Source organism: Eriocheir sinensis, chromosome 1 (assembly GCF_024679095.1).
Source record: "Eriocheir sinensis breed Jianghai 21 chromosome 1, ASM2467909v1, whole genome shotgun sequence".
NCBI lineage: Eukaryota > Metazoa > Arthropoda > Malacostraca > Decapoda > Varunidae > Eriocheir > Eriocheir sinensis.
In genome coordinates this window covers 9,279,465-9,298,913 of record NC_066509.1, presented here as the reverse complement: position 1 = coordinate 9,298,913, position 19,449 = coordinate 9,279,465, and the positions used below count along the sequence as shown (strand labels likewise).

The following is a 19,449-nucleotide window of genomic DNA, read 5'->3' as shown; positions in this document are numbered from 1 at the left end:
CTGGGGCGTGTAATGGATCTAGTTAAAAGTCTATGGGCGGCTTTGGGTGAGGAGGAACAGATAGGATCTCCTGATTTCCGGCCCTTGCCTACCTGTCTGACAACAAAAACGACAACAACAACAACAACAACAATAACAATAATAATAATAAAAAAAAAATAATAATAATAATAATAATAATAATAATAATAATAATAATAATAATAATAATAATAATAATAATAATAATAATAATAATAATAATAATAATAATAATAATAATAATAATAATAATAATAATAATAATAATAATAATGATAATAATAATAATAGTAACAACAACAACAACAACAACAACAACAACAACAACAATAACAATAATAATAATAATAATAATAATAATAATAATAATAATAATAATAATAATAATAATAATAATAATAATAATAATAATAATAATAATAATAATAATAATAATAATAATAATAATAATAATAATAATAATAATAATAATAATAATAATAATAATAAAGGTTCACGCGAGGATGATGTGATTTCTGGAAAGAGAAGAACTTCCCCAGGCACTGGCATTAATGTTTTGAACACTAACACACTAAAAAGACTAAAAAAGAAGATATCCAGACTTATTTAAATTCTCTCAATACATTCAGAGTGCTGGCGCGTTCTCAATGTCTTGACGCACCTTTATCACAGGCTACGTGGGTCACCGAATGCCTATACTCTGACGGTGGCAGATCGTGAGACTCAGTGAGACTATTCATCTCCTGTCACCTTCTGACGGCACATTCCGACGGATGATGACCAAACTATTGTCAGGTATGAACGCATAACGGTGGGCTGGCGACACTTGCTGCTGTAGACACACAAACTGTTTCTCATAAACTCCCCATAGGTCACTGGCAGCTGGCTTTCAGTTAGCTGTTACGGAAGTTGTGCATATTTGACACAAGTGTTCTCATTAGGGAAACTGCATTAACAGTTTAACACAGTGAAAATATTCACTAATAACACCACTGAGTACCTGGGATCGAAGCCGAGCCTTCTGAGTATAGAAGTCTGGGCAGCATATCGACTATGCCACCGATGACCTTAGCTCATCGGTGGCGTAGTCGGTATGCTGGCCTAACTTCTGCTCAGAAGGCTTGGGTTCGATCCGCGGCACTCAGAGGTGTTTCAGAGTGGACAAGTGTGCTCAATTTCAGAGTACGACCAGTATGGCTATGAAAGTAAACAACACAAGAGGAAGCGTACACGTGTGTTTGAAAAGCCCAACGAGAGTTAGGTCAAAGCTGGCGGTCAAAGCTTAAGTTGTAGGTATTCCGTCTATCAAGGTCTATTGGAATGTGCCGTGACGTACGAGACGCGTCTTACTTCACCACGCGGCCGAGGTGACGATTGGCACCACGAGGCGTCTCTAAGATATTACAAGTATGCTCAAGTTCTCCTCGTGGAATGCAAATGGCAAAAGATTGAGTCCCTAAGGCAAACTCGTGGGCCATTGATTGCTAAAAGACCTTGAAAAAATATCTGCTTGACTGTACAACACTGCATCTTCTATATGGTTGTATAGTAGTATTCAATATGCTAAATATTCCGAATTATTTTTTTTCGCGTCATTTTTCGTGCTGCTGAATTTCTAATTTAAAAAACAAAAATTTATGATACATATCTAAATTCCTGAGCGAGTCAGATAGCGACAGACTGACACACATATAGATTGGCACAGAGACAGAGAGGAAGCAAAACGTGTTTATTAATTTTTGTGTGTGTGTGTCATCCCCTAGAGCCACAGTTATCGCTGCATCACTTATCAGGGGCATTGTTGTCCTGCCGCTGCGTCCACCCCTATAGATAACGCCCCTGGCACAGCGGCACCCTAACCGCAGCACAGCGTTGACAGATCACTCCCGCGCCAGAACCCGATCAACATCATTTAGCAGATAATTAGCAATTAATGTTTGTACAAGAGAATCAAAGGTCATAGACAGGTGGGGTTAGGCTATCTGTCGATGGAACGAACAAAGAAGAGGGTGAATAAATGCCCCAGTCAGAGGATCGTTGTAGAAAACTGTGTAATGAAGCGTCGTACATGGCCGCGGAATGGGGCGGGGCGGGGCGGGGCATCGAGCAATGATAAGTTGTGTGGAGGTGACGCGCGGTGGTGATGACGGTAGTGCTGGGACGACGACCTGACAGTCATTCCGCCGACGACCACCAACACCAACTGACGACAACCTTCGGCAACAACAACAAGTCACCATGTCAGGTAAGGTCGCTGGTTGAACGATTAACTGGCTGACCGATTGTTTATTATTGGGTATACTATAATTTTAACACACAGTTTATTTAGGCTAACACATTAAGGTATACATCAGCACTCATTTCCAGTGTGCCGCGGGTGTGATCCCACGATACCTGCCCTCTGTGTACATGTGAAACGCTTCTAAAATAGTGTTACCCACGTATACACACTCGGTCCCTTTTGATGTTTAATTTTCAATCAGTGCAGACATCGGCGGGCGGCGCGGGAAGGTCGGTGAAGTGGGTCTGTCAGCCGTTCGGTCTGTTCCTGTTGTGTCCGGTGATGCGTGAGGATTTTTCAAACTTGTGGTGACATTTATTTGGCATACGAAGCTAATTTGGGATACTATTGACCCAATCACCCTACCAAATCTATTATTAAACTCACATTTCCCGTACATGCAAGTGTTTTGCCGTGTTCTTTATAGTCAGTCTCGTTGCCATTTGAGAACCTAACTATTATTTTCTCATAGACAAAATAATTTTATTTAACGCGATTCTTTGAGGCCAGCTTCATTTGTCTCCTCCTCTACTGAAGTACTCCTATTTTCGAATAGTGATGTGAACCACTACTACTATACTACCATCACTACGACCTACTACTATTACCGCTACGTACTGCTTCCATTGTTTTGATGAAGTGGCTCTTTTCCCCTTCAAACAGGCTATGGACAATATCCGCCAGGCCAGTACCCACCCGGACAGTATCCACCGTCACAATACCCACCAGGACAGTACCCGCCTGGACAGTATCCGCCATCCCAATACCCACCAGGACAGTACCCACCTCAAGGGGTTTGTGTTCCATTGATTATTGTCTTTGTGTGTGTGTGTGTGTGTGTGTGTGTGTGTGTGTGTGGCTCGCATATATTTTTGTAACTTTGTCCTGTATTCCTTTTCCTTCCACAAAGTAGTTAATTTCACCACTTCTTTTACTATGGCTACTACTACTACTACTACTACTACTACCACCACCACCACCACTACAGCGCTAATGCAATAATAACAATCGCCACCGCCATCACAGCCCAAACATACAGAGGGCGAGGATATAATTATTCCTCCCATATTTTCACATAAGCTCCGGTCAACCGCAATTTACATAATCATAAAGCCCTTCATATAAGTTGTAAAAGCCTACTCAACTGGCACACACACAAAAAAATAATATATGCTGGTTTTTAATTATCTAATGAAAATGCTTTATTCATCGAGTAAATCATGTATACAACTCTTTATAACTCAGCTGCGGGTGAGTCAGGGGGCAGGGTCGCCGGGCAGGTGAAGCAATGGGTATACGTTTTCGGTGTTAACGATCTCAGCGACTCCTTCTACTACTACTACTTATTCTAAGTGCTGGCAATAGCGCCGGTAGGCTGTCTTCAGGGTCTCTTGAACGACCCCAGCCTGTTAGTGGCGCAAGCGAATTTTATTTATAGTGGCTGTTGTGTATATGAGTCTTGCTGGGCCCGTGCTGCCCCCGGTGCTCCACTTGAAGGAAGTCGCTGAAGTTAGGGTTGACTGAAGATCTGAGCAGCACGCGGGTAATCTTTCGCCACTCGGCGATGGTTGAAAATTGTCAGCGTGCATCGGTGGGACTCGAACCTAGGTCCTCGGACTCACCACGCCCGCACTCTGACCACTTGGTCACCGCCTACCCAGAAGTACTGCTACTACTACTACTACTAGTAATAATAATAATAATAATAATAATAATAATAATAATAATAATAATAATAATAATAATAATAATAATAATAATAATAATAATAATAATAATAATTATAAAAATGATAATAATAATAATAATTTTCTTTCTCCTCTGCATTCTTCGCGTTTTTCGTCTTCATTTCCAGCAATAATCTCCCGGATAATGTGTGAAGACATGCACGTGTGTTCGCTGTCTTCTTGAATAATGCACATGTAGCCTTATAACGAAGGCAGATTCCCAGAACAGTATTCGAATTCATAAGTTATCGCACACTCAGCTGATCCAGAAACCCAGCCCCCTCTCCCTCCCTCCCCCCCTCCAAGGTAACATTTTGGGTCATTCTTAAACATTTCGGGTCCCAAGCACACACGAACAGTTACCAAGGCTTTCGTAAGAGTTGTGGGCATTTTCATGGGTAGTTTTGTGACCCTGGTGCTAGATTGACCCTTCTTCTGTACATTGAACCTAAAAACTTTGACTACCGACCATTGTCTTCTAACTCCAACCTCCTTTCAACTAGCCGGTCATGTCGTTTAGCTATGAAAGATGGGGGGGAGGGGGGCGGCACTTGGTCAGTTTAATGTACGGTGACATTTTTTTATAGTTATGTCTTTTTTCCCCTTTTAAGTTCTAGTCCAGTCAAGTTATAGGCGTGGGATGAGCCTTTGTATGGGCTCCCACTATGTAGTCCTTGTTTGCGGTAATGTTTCTTCTTATTCTGTTCTATCTCTTCTTCTGCTTTCCCTTTTCCTGGGCTTCACTTTTTTTCAGTCTTTTCACAAATTATTTTCTGATGCAGGATTATTGGAAGTCGCAGTTAAGTGTTGCCTTGGCTTTGCTGCTGCTGCATGTGGATCGGGTATGGAGTGGTGGGGTAGAGGGGCGGGGGGTGTTCTCCTTAGCTGTGGCACGTGTATGTGGTGACGGTGATTCTGTTTGCAGGCGAACGTGGAGGTCGTGGTGAAGGAGAAGCGTAACAAGGGCGGTGGTGTGGTGAAGGAGAAGGTGATCATAAAGGAGAAGGTGAGTGAGTGTGATCGGGTTCGAAAGTTGACATCCGATTCATGTCTTCCCTCCACTGTATGCTTGTTCTTCCACCACAGACTCAAGGACTAATGCGATGGAGATGAGCACTGAGGCCACGCGCAGATATAGCTAATGCTCCCACCTTTACTTGCTTCCTCATGTGACTGGTATTTCCTTTTTCCTTTTTCACCTCCTATTTCTCCTTGTCCTCATTATCTTGCTCTTCCTCCTCTTTCTACTGCTGCTACTTTTACTACAACTACTACTACTACTATTACTACTACTACTACTACTACTACTACTATCACTACTAATACTACCACGACTGCTGTTGCTGCTTATACAATAAAAATAATAGTATGTGTGTGTGTGTGTGTGTGTGTGTGTGTGTGTGTGTGTCGGTGCAGTGTGGAGGATGCATCTGTAAAAAAATTCAGTTTGCAAGAAAATACCCGTGCGTCAGACTTAACTCATAATCTCCCTCGTTAAGGCTAAGCCCCGCCGCGGCCCTCATAATCTCCCTCACGACGGCCAAACTTCGCCATGGCCATCACGGCCCCTCATAACGAATAACGAAGAAAAAGGCCGCTGCAATCTCGTTACCTTCATCACTACGGCCGCTCCTTATTCACGCATGCGCCTCGTAATGAATAAACATTTCCTCAACCCTCATAAGTATTCTCCCTCACAATGGTTAAGAAATAATAGTGATAACGAGGAAAATATATTTAAAAGCCAATGTGTGAAACTGTTTAAACATCGCTGAAGCACATACATATACATGCAGCTTGAGCTTGAGCTGCTTTCTTGATGTTGAAAAAAGGAAAACTTTCTCATACCGACCCTATATAGATTCAAGTTAGGTTCGAATCCCCTAACTCCACCAGGTAAGGCTAGTGTCACACATTCACGATCTTGACTCCCGACGCCTCCCGAAGTTAGAACATGTCGCGCTGCCAGACGTACGTTACGACCATCGTAAATAAATCCCCTTAAAAGCCGACCATTATGGACATCGAAACGACGTTGTTGAGACGTTTTTGAGAGGAGCATCCAACGGCCGTGGTTTATTGCCGACGGGTGAAAGATGCCGGGGAGGGCGCCGATTGTTTTGAAATTTCCAAAACTGTCGGCGTGTGGCCTGACGTCAGAAGTCAAGATGGTGAACGTGTGATACTAGCCTAAGATACATTTAATCACCTTCCTTCTGCTCTTTGTCGTATATGCATTGAGGAATAGTCAGTTCACCTGGAATTTACCTGGAGTGTGATCTGTATTGGCCTGTTTGTTGCCTGGTGTCCGGTGAGCTACTGGGCAGGATGTATGGGCAAGTGAGACAACCCAGACGAGGCACAGAACATCCAACCCGAAAAAGGACTTTGTACTGTCCCTTCCTTCCACAGAAGACGTAATCATAAAAGAAAGAAAACAACCTGTTTGGCTCCCATCAAATGGGTCTGACGCGACAGACCATAACAGAGCACTGTCAGTCAAGTAGTGTTGTTGCTGTGTGCAAATGAGCTTATGTAACGGTTGCAGCGTCACCACATAATATATGGTAACACACACACACACACACACACACACACACACACACACACACACACACACATACATATTATCAAGGTCACAATCAATCCATTTAGACATTTAAAATTTTAGGCCCACAAGTTGACTGTTTCCGTGTCCTTATCCTATTACACCTGCTTCTGTTCCCTTCACAACAGACAGATTAAAATCTGTGCTCTGAGAAATGCCTGTCCATGACAACCTCGTATTTCAAACTGTATGTTACACTTTATTGAAGCCATTCGGAGCCAGTGACAAAGAAGAGAAAGAAATATACGTCGAGGATAGGTCTGATTCATGTGTTACAAGTTGTTAGATGTGTATGATATGGAGGTTATGTTCTACTTTTTAATGAACTGAGTGAAGGAGGAAGGGACATGCTATGGTTGTGCTGGCAATGCTGTTTGAAGAATTGAAGTCATGCCTTTTATTTCTATTCTGGTGTGTTATTATTCATTCTGTAAATCTGTCAGAGTATATTGTAATTATGATGATTCGTAACACTGTACCTGTTAAAAAATACTGCTCCTTTTATGGGACTAAGAAAAATAGGGAACTTTCAACACTGCTTCTATGAAGAGGACAGCACTGTACTTATTGGCGCTTCGGATATTATACAGGAGGACTGAGCGAGCATACCACCACACACTTATTACTTACATCTGTCACCCAAATCTCGGCCCAGTGTGTAGTGCTGCGTCTACTCATGTCCAGAAATAAAGTTAGGTTTCGATTTGTTAGATTAATATGAAGAGAGGGGGTGGGCCGCCTGCCACAGCATAAGGTTGTAAGGTTTCGTTTGGTTAAATTATAATAATGAAGGGTCGAGGAGGGAAGGGGAAGCCCCCCAAAGGATAGGTTGTTAGATTACAATTCTTAGAGGTAAGGTAAAGGTGGGTGCACATGCTCTAGCTGTGCGTGGCTGCGGTGCTCATCTCCGAACCGTTGGCCCTTTGAGCCTGTGGTAGGTAAGAACCTATTGCCCCGGGGCACAGGCTGATGTTGAACCCGGGACTCCCACAGTTTACCTTCCCCAGGTTTCCCCAATTATCGACCAGCCCGACAGGGAGGGTGAGCAGCTGGGCAAGTGCACGCATATTGCCCGGGCCGGGATTCGAGCCCGGGCCCGCGAAGTCGTAGCCGGGCCCGCTGACCACTTCCACGGACGCGCGAATATAATTCTTCTGTATAATTAATTTCGACAAATGCTTGCGATTTCACCGCTACGCTTAGGGCTGACTTATCAGCGGTGAGCCGCGGTTTGGAACTGCCTCGGGCTATAGAAGTTTGGCGGCTGCACCCGAGCCACTCAGGCCTCCTGTATTTTTCCGTTACTTCCTTCTGGAATTAGTGACTGAACTCCAAGACCGAGGGACCGATAAAAGCAGACAGAAACAGTTTCAACACATTGATGGAACATTTTGCAAAAAGTATCTAACAACTAGACACATAGCACTCGGAGAGTGCACACCTCCGCCAAAGATCGTCCTGGATATTGGTATGGGCATCAACTGTGATCCTATGCATCATATGGAAGCATTTGTTTCGAAATTTGATGAAATTTTATTTTTTTGGAAACTTTGACCTTGGGCGAACTTTTCGAGGTCAAGGTCAAAGGTCAAGGTCAAGGCCATGCAAGGTGCATCATATGGAAGCATTTGTTTCGAAATTTGATGAAATTCTATTTTTTTGGAAACTTTGACCTTGGGCAAACTTTTCGAGGTCAAGGTCAAACATCAAGGTCAAGGCCATGCAAGGTGCGTCTTTCCATGAGTTAAAATATGAACCAAGTCTGTAGTCTCTACGATGACGAGAACCGAAGTTATGGCCAATCTGATGTTTTGTGCGACCCTGACCTTGACCTTTGACCTTTGACATCAAATATTTAATGGGTTCTATTCTGGATGGACACGAAGCTTCACTGAAAAATTGGTTGATATATCCGCAAAATTGTGCACAGGAGACTGTTAACGAACAAACAAACAAATAAATAAATAAACATACTGCCGGACCGAAAATACAACCTCCTCCAACTTCGTTGGCGGAGGTAATAATGAACATTTGAGCAGCACTTTTGATTTACATATTTATGTTTCCTTTTTTTTTTTCACTGTCAGCCGAACGTGGTCATTGTCAAGGAGCGTGCGCCTCCTCCGCCGCGCCCCAAGGTCGTCGTGAAGGAGACGGTGGTCATCGAGGAGAAGGTGAGTGCCCCGTGTCTCAGTCTTTCACCTCACCCCGCCACACCCTTCTTGGCCCCCTTTCTTCCTTCCTCTTTTTTCGTCTCCCACCCTCACCCTTTTTGTAGCCTTTACGTCTGTAGAAGCCTTTATATATTCATCAACTTCCTCTTCTCCTTTTTTCAGCTATTCCCTCCCTCTAACTTCTCATCTCTTTTCAGCTCCTCCTTCTCTCTCATTCTACCTCCATTTATTAGCTTCCTCTCTATAATCCTTCCCTCCCTTTATCAACTTCCTCTCCTCTCATCCTCCTCTCCCTTTATCAGCTCCCTCTCTTTCTCATCCTTCTCTAACTCGTTTCAGCTTCATATCTCCCTCATCTAACTCTCATCCCCCTTCTTAATTAACTCCCTTTTTCAGCTTTTAACCTCCCTCACCTCCCTCTCACTTTCCATTTTCACCATTCCATTTTAACCCACCCTCCTTCTCCTTTTCCTCCCTTATCTCTACCTCTTCTCACTTTCCTCCATTCCTCTACTCAATCTAGACTTTCCTCCATCACCAACACCATCTCTTTTCTAGTTATTCCTCCCTCCTCTTTCTTCCCATCATCCTCTCCCCTCTCCTCCCTCCACCCCTTTCTTCTCCCATCACACCCCTTCCTCTTGCCCCTCCCTTAACACATTACACCACGTTAGGCAAACATATGGGAATTGAAAGTAAACACGGCTGGCATATTCGGAAACATGCGAATTCTCTCTCTCTCTCTCTCTCTCTCTCTCTCTCTCTCTCTCTCTCTCTCTCTCTCTCTCTCTCTCTCTCTCTCTCTCTCTCTCTCTCTCTCTCTCTCTCTCTCTCTCTCTCTCTCTCTCTCTCACACACACACACACACACACACACACACACACACACACACACACACACACAAGTAATAAACAACAAAAGAGAATAATACTAATAATAACTGATCTATAAGTTTGCTGTTAGTGTTTTTAATTAAAGAAAGTCATGGAAATAGAAAGCTTCAAAAATTTCCTCCCGCTAACATTGCCTCCTCCTCCTCCTCCTCCTCCTCAATCTCTTTGCGCTGGAAAAGTGACGTTTACGAGGAGATATGATACAGGTGTTCAAGTACCTGAAGAACTTCAGTAATGTCAACCACTCCAAGTTTTTTGAGCTACAGTCTAACTTAAGAACTAGAAACAACGGTCTACATATTCAAGCGAGGCGGTGTAGTACTGATACTGGCAGGAGCTTCTCAGACCGAGTCATCCGCCATTGGAATAATTTTCCCTCAGAAGTAGAAAATGCGAATACCATCAACTCCTTTAAAAATCGAATCGACTGTAATTTCATTGCAACAGGAGTATATTGAATACCGAAGTGCTTTCATCTGCTCTGCGGGCACCAAGTGACTGTCGAGCAGATTAAATCACCAAAGCTTGCAACCTCGTAATGAGCCAAAAGGCTGCATTTCCATGTTTCCATGTTTCCTCCCCAGCACCGAGGCGGAGGGGAAATCCTGGGGGCCGCCGCTCTGGGGGTTGGGGTGGCGGTGGCGGAAGCTGCGCTCGAGGGTGACCGCCACCACCACCACCACCATCGTCACCACCACCACCACTAACCGGGGAGAGCGATCCGGCCTGCCGTAGATCGTGCATATATTCACCACGATTCTCGTTACTACTACTCCTACTCCTACTACCACTACTACTACTATCAAGAATATGGATGTATGAAAATGATAACCGTAGAAATAAGGCCAAGTTATGTGATTCGGAACGTCATAATTGAATAGGTGGATAGATACGTAAGAAAAAAAAATAATGGAGAAGAAGTGGAGCATGCAGACCAATATATGTGATTTGGAACGTCATGAGTTAATAAAAGGTGAAAATATAAGCAAAATAAATGGATTAGAAGAGGAGCAAGTAAGGGATGCAGGGTGAGGAAGGGCGAGGCAGGGTGAAGAGGCAGGGCAAGGGAACAGAAAGGCAGTAAGGGATCAGGGTGAGGAAGGGTGAGGCAGGGTGAAGAGGCAGGGCAAGGGAACAGAAAGGCAGTAAGGGATCAGGGTGAGGAAGGGTGAGGCAGGTGAAGAGGCAGGGCAAGGGAACAGAAAGGCAATAAGGGTAAGGATCCTCTCATTCCCTTCATCCTTTCCTTCTCTCCTCTCCTTCCCTTCACCTTCTCCTCCTTTCCTCTCATTCCCTTCATCCTTTCCTTCTCTCCTCTCCTTCCCTTCACCTTCTCCTCCTTTCCTCTCATTCCCTTCATCCTTTCCTTCTCTCCTCTCCTTCCCTTCACCCTCTCCTCCTTTCCTCTCATTCCCTTCATCCTTTCCTCTTCTCCTTTTAACTCCTTCACCCTCTCCTCCTCTCCCTTCACCCTCTCTCCTCCCCCTTTACTTTTTCCATCAGCCATCTCAACTGTCAGACATTATAATTCCATGGATGCACCCTGAAAATATACCTCAACAGCCAGTACGTCAGCCATTTCATCAGCCTGTCAGCAAGCCCTCTCTTCAGCCATCCCAGCCATGTGTCAGCCAATCAACCCGTCACCTTGTCACCTATATAGTCCACCTGTCAGCCAGACCCGTCAATACATCACCCAGTCTGTCGGTCAATCTGTCAGCAAGTCCGTCAGTATATTACCCAGTTAGCCCGTCACCTTGTCAGTCACCCTGCGCGGTTCACCAGTCATCCAGTCATCCAGTAAATAATCCAGTCAACCAGTAGCCATACCATCTCGCCCAACCATCCCGTCAGGTCATCCAGTCATCCAGTCCGACGGTAGGTAGCTATATCGCCTCGCCCAGTCACCCCTGTCATCCACTCCGCCCGTCCCCTAGCGTGGTTCACCAGTCATCCAGCCTGTCACTACATAGCCAGTTAACCAGTAGCCGTATCACCCGTCAGTCAGTCCACCCTTCCCGTCAGTCACTTCGCCCGTCACCATACAACAAAGGTCAGTCTAGCCGCGCCGTGCAGCCACCCTGTTAACCCCTGCTGGGCCCCGGCGGACCTGACCCTCCTGACACCCTTGCCACGGCCCTCATCTACAGCATTATTCACCTGCCCGCGTGTGGTGACCCATGTAAGCACCTGTAGCCCCGCCCCGCCCCGCCCCGACCAGACGTGACCCCCCCCCAAATACCTGATACTACTTTCTACATTGCAACACCATCCCACCCCGCCTCCTCCCCGCTAAACAAATGACGCCGATTCATGAACTGCCCCGCCCCACCCCGTCCTGCCCCGCCAAACACCTGACACTGGTTCCCGCATCGCCCCCCCCCTCCCCTCCACCCACCAGCCATCCCTTCAAGAACGAATGTGAGGGAGCAACAGACAGCGATAATAAAGAGTGTCAGCATGTCCTTGTATGTAAAAATCCTTTGGTCTCTCTCTCTCTCTCTCTCTCTCTCTCTCTCTCTCTCTCTCTCTCTCTCTCTCTCTCTCTCTCTCTCTCTCTCTCTCTCTCTCTCTCTCTCTCTCTCTCTCTCTCTCTCTCTCTCTCTCATTAGGGAGAAAGTATCACTAATGTTGATTAAATATGACGAACCTTACACTGGTTTATTTTTTATCTGAGTTTTGGCTTCACCTTTTTTGACATTTCCTTCTCTCGTTTACTTCCTCCATCTAAACCTCTGATCCACGTAAATGATGGTGCAGATGTGGAGGGGCAACGTGGAGAAGCTGACGAGATAGATAAAGAGAGGGAAAGAAAAACTGATTAATATCGAGAAAGTGCATAAATGATAAAATGAAGTGAAGAGTATGTGGAATAAAATGTACTAAATTGAAAATAAGATACGTCAGATAAACACGGCAACAGCAGAGTGGAACAAATAAGAAAACAGGTAAATCAATAAAGTACAAGAGCAGGTAAGATATTGAAATGGGAATAAAATTAGATCACGGAAACTGGTAAATGAACAAGGAACAAGAATATACGGTAAGAAAACACGTGAAAGGGAGCAGGTTAAGGAAACAGGTAAGTGAAAAGCACGGACAAAAATAAATATCGAGGAAAAATAATATTATGAAGGACACAAGTGTTTGGTGTCGGAAAGATGTTAGAAAATATATAAACGGGAAAACGTAGGAGAGGCAAGTAAAGGAAATAGGAAAGAGAACTCGTGGTATATCAGATATCAAGGCCAAATACTGCAGTTGATGGCTTTGACACCCGGTGGAGCGTGCAGGTAACAAGTGCGAGAGAAACAAGACCAAGTGTTCTCTCTCCACCCATCTGCTACTCACAGCCCCTCACCCTACGCACTCACGGAGACTCTAAAGGAAATGTGAAGGCCAAGGACACGCTCAAAGGGAGAACCGGAGAACCAACAATGCGACAACAGCTTGATGATGGGAAAGGAAAGCGACAAAGGTAATGCTGAGAACAGGTGCGAAAAACGGAGACGTGTCGGCAACGAGAAAAATAAATCACAAACACACTGGACGGGGACGGTAATAATTAAAGCAGTCACATGATGGAATGGAAAGTGACGAAGGTTGTACTAGAGACAGTGGAGGTGTCTATGGTACGTAAACAAGAGTGATAAATAAGAATAAAGAGACATGACGAAAGTAGGACATAGCTGAAAAAAAAAAAGGAGGATGGCGAGAATAGAGCAAGGGAGGCAATTGCTTTCATGTATAACGAATTTGAAACGACATTCGGAGGACAGTAAAGACTATATCGTCACCTTCGTAAACAAACCGCCTATGTCACTATTTTCTACTTTACAGGAAATCAGAAAAGAACTGTCATTATCTCATTTGGCTTAGGATTTAGGCAGAAATGAAAAGGCCAATTCTAGAAAACTCAAACCCTGAATGACGAAGGCAACTATACAAAAAATGGGCGTCACATGTTGAAAAATTGATGTAGACTAAAACCTGGATGCGATTATTTTAAGAGGGTGACGATATGATAACCACAGTGAAAGGATAACAATGAAAAGACTGAAGATGAAATTAATAAGGAGAACGACATTACGATAGCACACGAGGACATGAAGGAGGATGTGTGAAAGGAATAATATGGGGGTTAAGGTGATAGTGAGGAGCATGAGTGTGGCTGCATAAGGGTGACAACGGTGAATGAATGCCGGTGTCGTGTTTCTCCGCGTCCTCCTATTTCCGTCCGTCCGTTTTCTTTATAAACCAAAAGGCAGTGTTTTCAAGCACGGGACGGCATAGTGTTTTATTCTTTCATAGGAAAACATCAATGAATCGAGTACAACGCTCTGTTTTGTAATAGGAAACTGAAGGACCAATAAAAAGCCTTCATGCAGTGATTCATCAGCAAATTTACGGGAAATAGCATCTTGCTATTTTCAAAAAAATAATTGTTTTACCCGACCAGCTGCGTACACGGATCCGTGTTCATAGCAATCCGCCTTTTGGTTTGTAAACAAAACGGACGGACAGAAATAGGAGGACGCGGAGAAACACGACACCGGCAACGCGGGCAGGGGAGGACAAGGGGCTCTGTGGCTGTGGCTGTGTGCATGCCTGAGCCCCGGTGCTGTGGCATGTAATGGGGGCCGTGAGACCCGCCGCTCCTCATCCACCGCTGCTCAACGGGTTATGGGCAATGTTTTCGCATATTTCTTCTCAATGGCTCCATTCCATGCTCCCCCAAAAGGACGGACCACAAGAGAAAAATATATTTATCCCTTCATGTTCATCACGACGGGTAATAATAATGATAATAATAATAATAATAATAATAATAATAATAATAATAATAATAATAATAATAATAATAATAATAATAATAATAATAATAATAATAATAATAATAGTAACAATAACAATAACAACAACAACAACAATAATAATAATAATAATAATAATAATAATAATAATAATAATAATAATAATAATAATAATAATAATAATAATAATAATAATAATAATAATAATAATAATAAAAACAACAAATAATGAAGTGACGCATTGTAAAGAATACGTATCACTCCTATTGTCAATTTTTTTTTTATCGGATCTTATCAACAAGGAGCCGGAACACTCCCGCGGGAAACAAAAAGCAGAAAGCACTTATGGGTTGGTATTGTCAGATGCTCCCGCCCCTCACACCAACTATTTCCAAAGGCCAAAAAGAAGGTTAATCGTATTCTAATGAGCGTCCTTCTATGTTCACGGTACAGAAGAAGGCTCAGACTACCACCAGGGTCATAAAAGTACCCCTGGAAATGCCCTAAACTCCCACGAAAGACTAGTAAACTACGTGTTCTTGTGCGCAGAAATGTTTAAAGGGCGGGGATGGCGATAAATTGAGGGATATAATCATTACCAGGCAAGTAGTTCAGGATGAGATAGATAAGCTTAAGAAGAACAAGTCGCCAGGTCCTGACGGGATATTTCCGAGGGTATTAAAGGAGTTAGGTGATGTAATCAGTGACCCACTAACCGACATCTTTAAGATGTCGGTAAATACTGGCTATGTGCCGAGCCTATGGAAAGTAGCTAATGTGACGCCGATTTTTAAAAAGGGGGACAGGTCAGTTGCTTCAAACTATCGCCCAATTAGCTTAACATCGGTTATAGGGAAGATGCTGGAGTCCATAATAGCCAGGAACATTCGGGAGCATTTAGAGAAACATAGCTTAATTCACGACTCGCAGCATGGGTTCACAAAAGGTAGGTCATGCCTCACCAATCTCTTGTCCTTCTACAATAAAGTATTTGAGGCGGTTGACAGAGATGAAAATTATGATGTAATCTATCTTGATTTTAGTAAAGCGTTTGACAAAGTTCCTCACCAACGACTGTTGCTTAAATTACAGGCTCACGGAGTAGAGGGTAAAGTTTTGAACTGGGTCAAGGAGTGGCTTAGCAATAGGAAGCAAAGAGTGCAAATCAATGGTAAAAGATCTGACTGGGGATGTGTTACGAGTGGGGTCCCACAAGGTTCGGTATTAGGTCCACTTTTGTTTATTATTTATATCAATGACTTAGACACAGGAATTAGTAGTGATGTTAGTAAATTTGCAGATGATACCAAGATCGGAAGAGTAATTGAGTCGGATCAGGACGCTAGTATTCTCCAAGGTGAACTCAACAGATTATATGACTGGGCGGATAAATGGCAGATGGAGTTCAATGTAGGGAAGTGCAGTATTCTGAGTGTAGGTAGGAACAACCCCTCACATAACTATTGCTTAAATGACACTCTCATAAGTAGGTCTGGGTGCGAGAGGGATTTAGGGGTCTTAGTGAGCTCTGATCTCCGTCCAAGGGCACAATGCATTCAAGCTAGAAATCGAGCTAATAGGGTACTGGGATTTATTTCAAGGAGCGTAAGCAACAGAAGCCCCTAAGTCTTCCTCAAACTATATTTAGCATTAGTTAGACCTCATCTTGACTATGCGGTTCAGTTCTGGTCACCCTACTATAGAATGGATATCAAAATGTTAGAATCAGTGCAGAGGAGGATGACTAAGATGATTCAGGGGTTGAGAAACTTGCCATACGAGGAAAGACTCAAACAGTTAAACTTGCATTCTCTAGAAAGGTGAAGGGTGCGTGGAGACATGATCGAGGTTTATAAATGGATGAAGGGCTTTAATAAGGGAGACATTCATAAGGTTTTGTTGGTAAGAGAACCGGGTAGGACACGAAGTAACGGGTTTAAACTGGATAAATTCAGATTCAACAGGGACATAGGCAAAAATTGGTTTACTAACAGGGTGGTGGATGAGTGGAATAGGCTTAGCAGTCATGTGGTGAGTGCCAATACAATTGTCACATTCAAAAATAGACTAGATAAATTCATGGACAGCGATATTAGGTGGGGTTAGATACACGGGAGCTTAAGGTCAAAGGAGCTGCCTCGTACAGGCCTACCGGCCTCTTGCAGACTCCTGCGTTCTTATGTTCTTATGTTCTTAAAAATAAGGCCCCATATGGTTCCGTATTCTCCAACCTTTCGGCGCTCAATTACACGTATTTGACAAGGCTTTCGCAGGCGTTTCGGGCATTTTCAGGGGTAGCTTAATGGCCCTGGTGGTTGTCTAACTCTTCTTCTGTACCATGAATGTGAAAAATCCCTCATGAAAGCCAAATTAATCTCCATTTTGACCTTTGAAAATAATTGATGTGCGAAGTGGAAGCGTTTGAGAATACCGCCCATGGTCTGCCTCCCACCTCCCGGCTGCTTGCGGTACTCTCAGGAGGCACGCGTGGTGGTGGTCTTTCCTCAAGCCACAGGCGCTTTTTTCCGTGTGGCCTCCCTAAGTTGTTCAGTTAGTCATTTTTTTCATTTATTTGCCACCATTCTGTCAGTTTTTCATTTAATTGTCCTTCAGTCAATTTTTTTTCATTTATTTGCATTCATTTCATCATTTTTTTTCATTTGTTTTCTATCATGCAGTCAGTTTTTTTTTCATTTATTTGCATTATTTCAGCATTTTTTTTCATTTAATTGTCATTCAGTCCGTTTTTTTTCATTTATTTGCATCATTTCATCAGTTTTTCATTTAATTGTCATTCAGTCATTTTTTTTTCATTTATTTGCATCATTTCATCAGTTTTTTTCATTTACTTCCTATCATGCAGTCAGTTATTTCATTTATTTGCAATCACTCACTCGGTGTTTTTTCCTCTTTTTTTTATTCGTCATCATGTCATTTTCTTTTCATTTCATTGCCACCATTCTGTCAGTTTCCCTCAGAGTTTTCCCAAAAGTGAATAAGTTCCAGATATTCACCTAAGGATGGTCTCACGTGTACTTGGCGACTATATGTCAATCCGAATTTGATATATTTTGATAACGGTTACACAGACAAACAGACAAACACAGACAGACATATAAGAACGAAAACTTTATCGACTATTTTTTTTACAGCAAGGGAGGCAGCTCAAGAGTGGTGGTGGTGGTGGTGATGGTGATGGTGATGGTTTGATGGTGATGGTGGTGATGGTGGTGGTGGTGATGATGGTGGTGGTAGTGGTGTATGCTGTGCTGAGTCTAATGAAGGGTATATATTTGTACTTAAATACCTTGCCTCATGACTGAAAAGGGTATTTGTGATGTCAAGGGTATTTTAACTCGAAATTATACCTTAGTTACTGAGGCATACCCTTTTTATACCCTTCAATTTTTACACTGAAGCAATGAGTAAAGCTGGGCACATCTTTACTTGCTTTAGACTAGATAGTGAGCTAATTAAGTACTGGATAGAGATAAAATGGAAGTGAAAATATACAAATACTCACGAAAGAGGAGGCTTCCGAGACGATACGTGTGTTGAAAGGCGTTCGAAACAGCGCCATCACTTGTCTGCTCATTCACGGCGAAACATCACATCTCACCCTACAGACTGCACGGCCGCAATCCACAACAAGTCATGCAAATCACCACCACAATCATCACCACCACCAACGCCGCACCCGCATTCACTCACATGCCGGAAATGCCATGATGGGGTTAAGAAAGCAAAGGTTCACGCCATTCGATCCTGATTCCACGCCCAGAGCACATGTTTGTCGGACCATCTGTTCCTCCTTCCGACCCGCCGCCACCAGAAGGAACTAAGCGATTGTGGTGGTCTCCTTGGAAGTGATCGTGGTGAGAACTTTTCAATATACTACTACTACTGCTACTACTACTACTACTTGTATGGTATGTTCTTTCCCGGAGTCTACAGGGAGGTGATGAAGCAGTGTTTGGTAGTCACGTGAATATGTTCAATGATAATACGAAAACACACATTTTGCTTGTATAACGAAGCACACATTTTAACACGTAGAGTTATTTAGTTGTCATGTTTTCTTTCAATTCATATTTATAAATGACATACCGTTTTTCGCAAATATCTTTCAAACGAAGACTCGGATAGGCATGGAACTTTGGCACAGATTGTTTCACACACTCCGCTAATTTTTGACGCTATTGTGCAATGCCAGATGTGGTTAATTATGGCGTTTACTCTTGACTGTGATGGCAAAACCTGCGTGAGCCACTTACACATTCGAACAAGTGAGGCGTGACGTATTTGTGACGTGTATCCACCACCTACCTCCACCCCTGGCTTCCCCTACTCCCATCCCTCCCTTTCCCTCCCTCCTCCTTTTCCCCTGCACTCTTTCCCCCCGCCCTCTTTCTCCCCCATACCGCCTCCCTCCCCCCTCTCTCTCTCTCTCTCTCTCTCTCACAAACACTTGTGCTGTACACGAGATATGAATCCATGCACATCCGACGTCACGCTGAGTCGGTTGGATGTGTTTCAGAATGAATGTTTGCGTAAGTGCCTTGGAGCCCTAAGATGTACACGCACAGCCCGGCTCGAGGTGGAGGCAAATGTTCCTCCCCTCCGTATCCGTCGAGAGCCCTTGGTGCTCTCGTACGGGATTAAAACACTCCGGAAAACCAACATTGGCAACGTGGCCTGCGCCCCACTGGTGCAATATGAGCACGGGCTCAGAGCACCGCGCAGGCCACTTGCCGTGTGCCTCCACTCGCTGTGCCAGGAGCTAGGTGTGGATTTGAGTGACTGCGACAAACTGGTGACGTTAAATATAGCGCCATGGGAAACACCGAACATACACATAAATTGTGACAAGCTACCACGACCTAAACCCATGACGCCGGAGGCGGAGGTCCACCAGCACTTCCTTGCTGGTG

The 19,449-nt window shown here is 43.7% G+C and overlaps 2 protein-coding genes and 1 long non-coding RNA gene across 7 annotated transcripts in view; 1 reads left to right on the top strand and 2 right to left on the bottom strand.

Moving 5' to 3' along the window:
• Positions 1-8,710, bottom strand: part of LOC126989019 (luciferin sulfotransferase-like) — a 30,454-nt gene extending 21,744 nt beyond the window's left edge. For both annotated transcript variants that reach the window (XM_050847672.1, XM_050847603.1), the window contains exon 1: positions 6,298-8,710. The gene's annotated coding sequence lies outside the window, so the exon portion shown is untranslated. The remainder of the gene's footprint in view (positions 1-6,297) is intronic.
• On the top strand, positions 2,121-12,167 carry LOC126989150 (uncharacterized). Of its 4 annotated transcripts, none has more exons than XR_007743052.1 (6): positions 2,121-2,266; positions 2,966-3,096; positions 4,955-5,035; positions 8,725-8,811; positions 10,289-10,752; positions 10,882-12,167. XR_007743052.1 is itself a non-coding variant. In XM_050847755.1 (5 exons), exons 1-5 carry the CDS (start codon positions 2,260-2,262, stop codon positions 10,409-10,411), a joined length of 429 nt encoding a protein of 142 aa, XP_050703712.1. In that variant the 5' UTR covers positions 2,121-2,259; the 3' UTR covers positions 10,412-10,849. The 4 variants fall into 4 exon arrangements, 1 of the variants encoding a protein (XP_050703712.1); XR_007743035.1 differs by having other exon boundaries at positions 10,289-10,817; positions 10,900-12,167; XR_007742974.1 differs by having other exon boundaries at positions 10,289-10,817.
• Positions 11,137-12,709, bottom strand: LOC126989255 (uncharacterized). The gene is made up of 2 exons (XR_007743141.1): positions 12,103-12,709; positions 11,137-12,058 (listed from the first exon to the last, which is right to left on the bottom strand). It is a non-coding gene; the product is annotated as an uncharacterized LOC126989255 (long non-coding RNA).
• Positions 12,710-19,449: the final 6,740 nt, after the last annotated feature.

What these genes read in the sequence shown, in the direction of transcription:
- LOC126989150 (XM_050847755.1), top strand. An exon ending in GACAGTACCCACCTCAAGGG is followed by an intron (nt 3,097 to 4,954) that starts GTTTGTGTTCCA and finishes TTCTGTTTGCAG; the next exon opens with GCGAACGTGGAGGTCGTGGT. An exon ending in CGGTGGTCATCGAGGAGAAG is followed by an intron (nt 8,812 to 10,288) that starts GTGAGTGCCCCG and finishes TTTCCTCCCCAG; the next exon opens with CACCGAGGCGGAGGGGAAAT.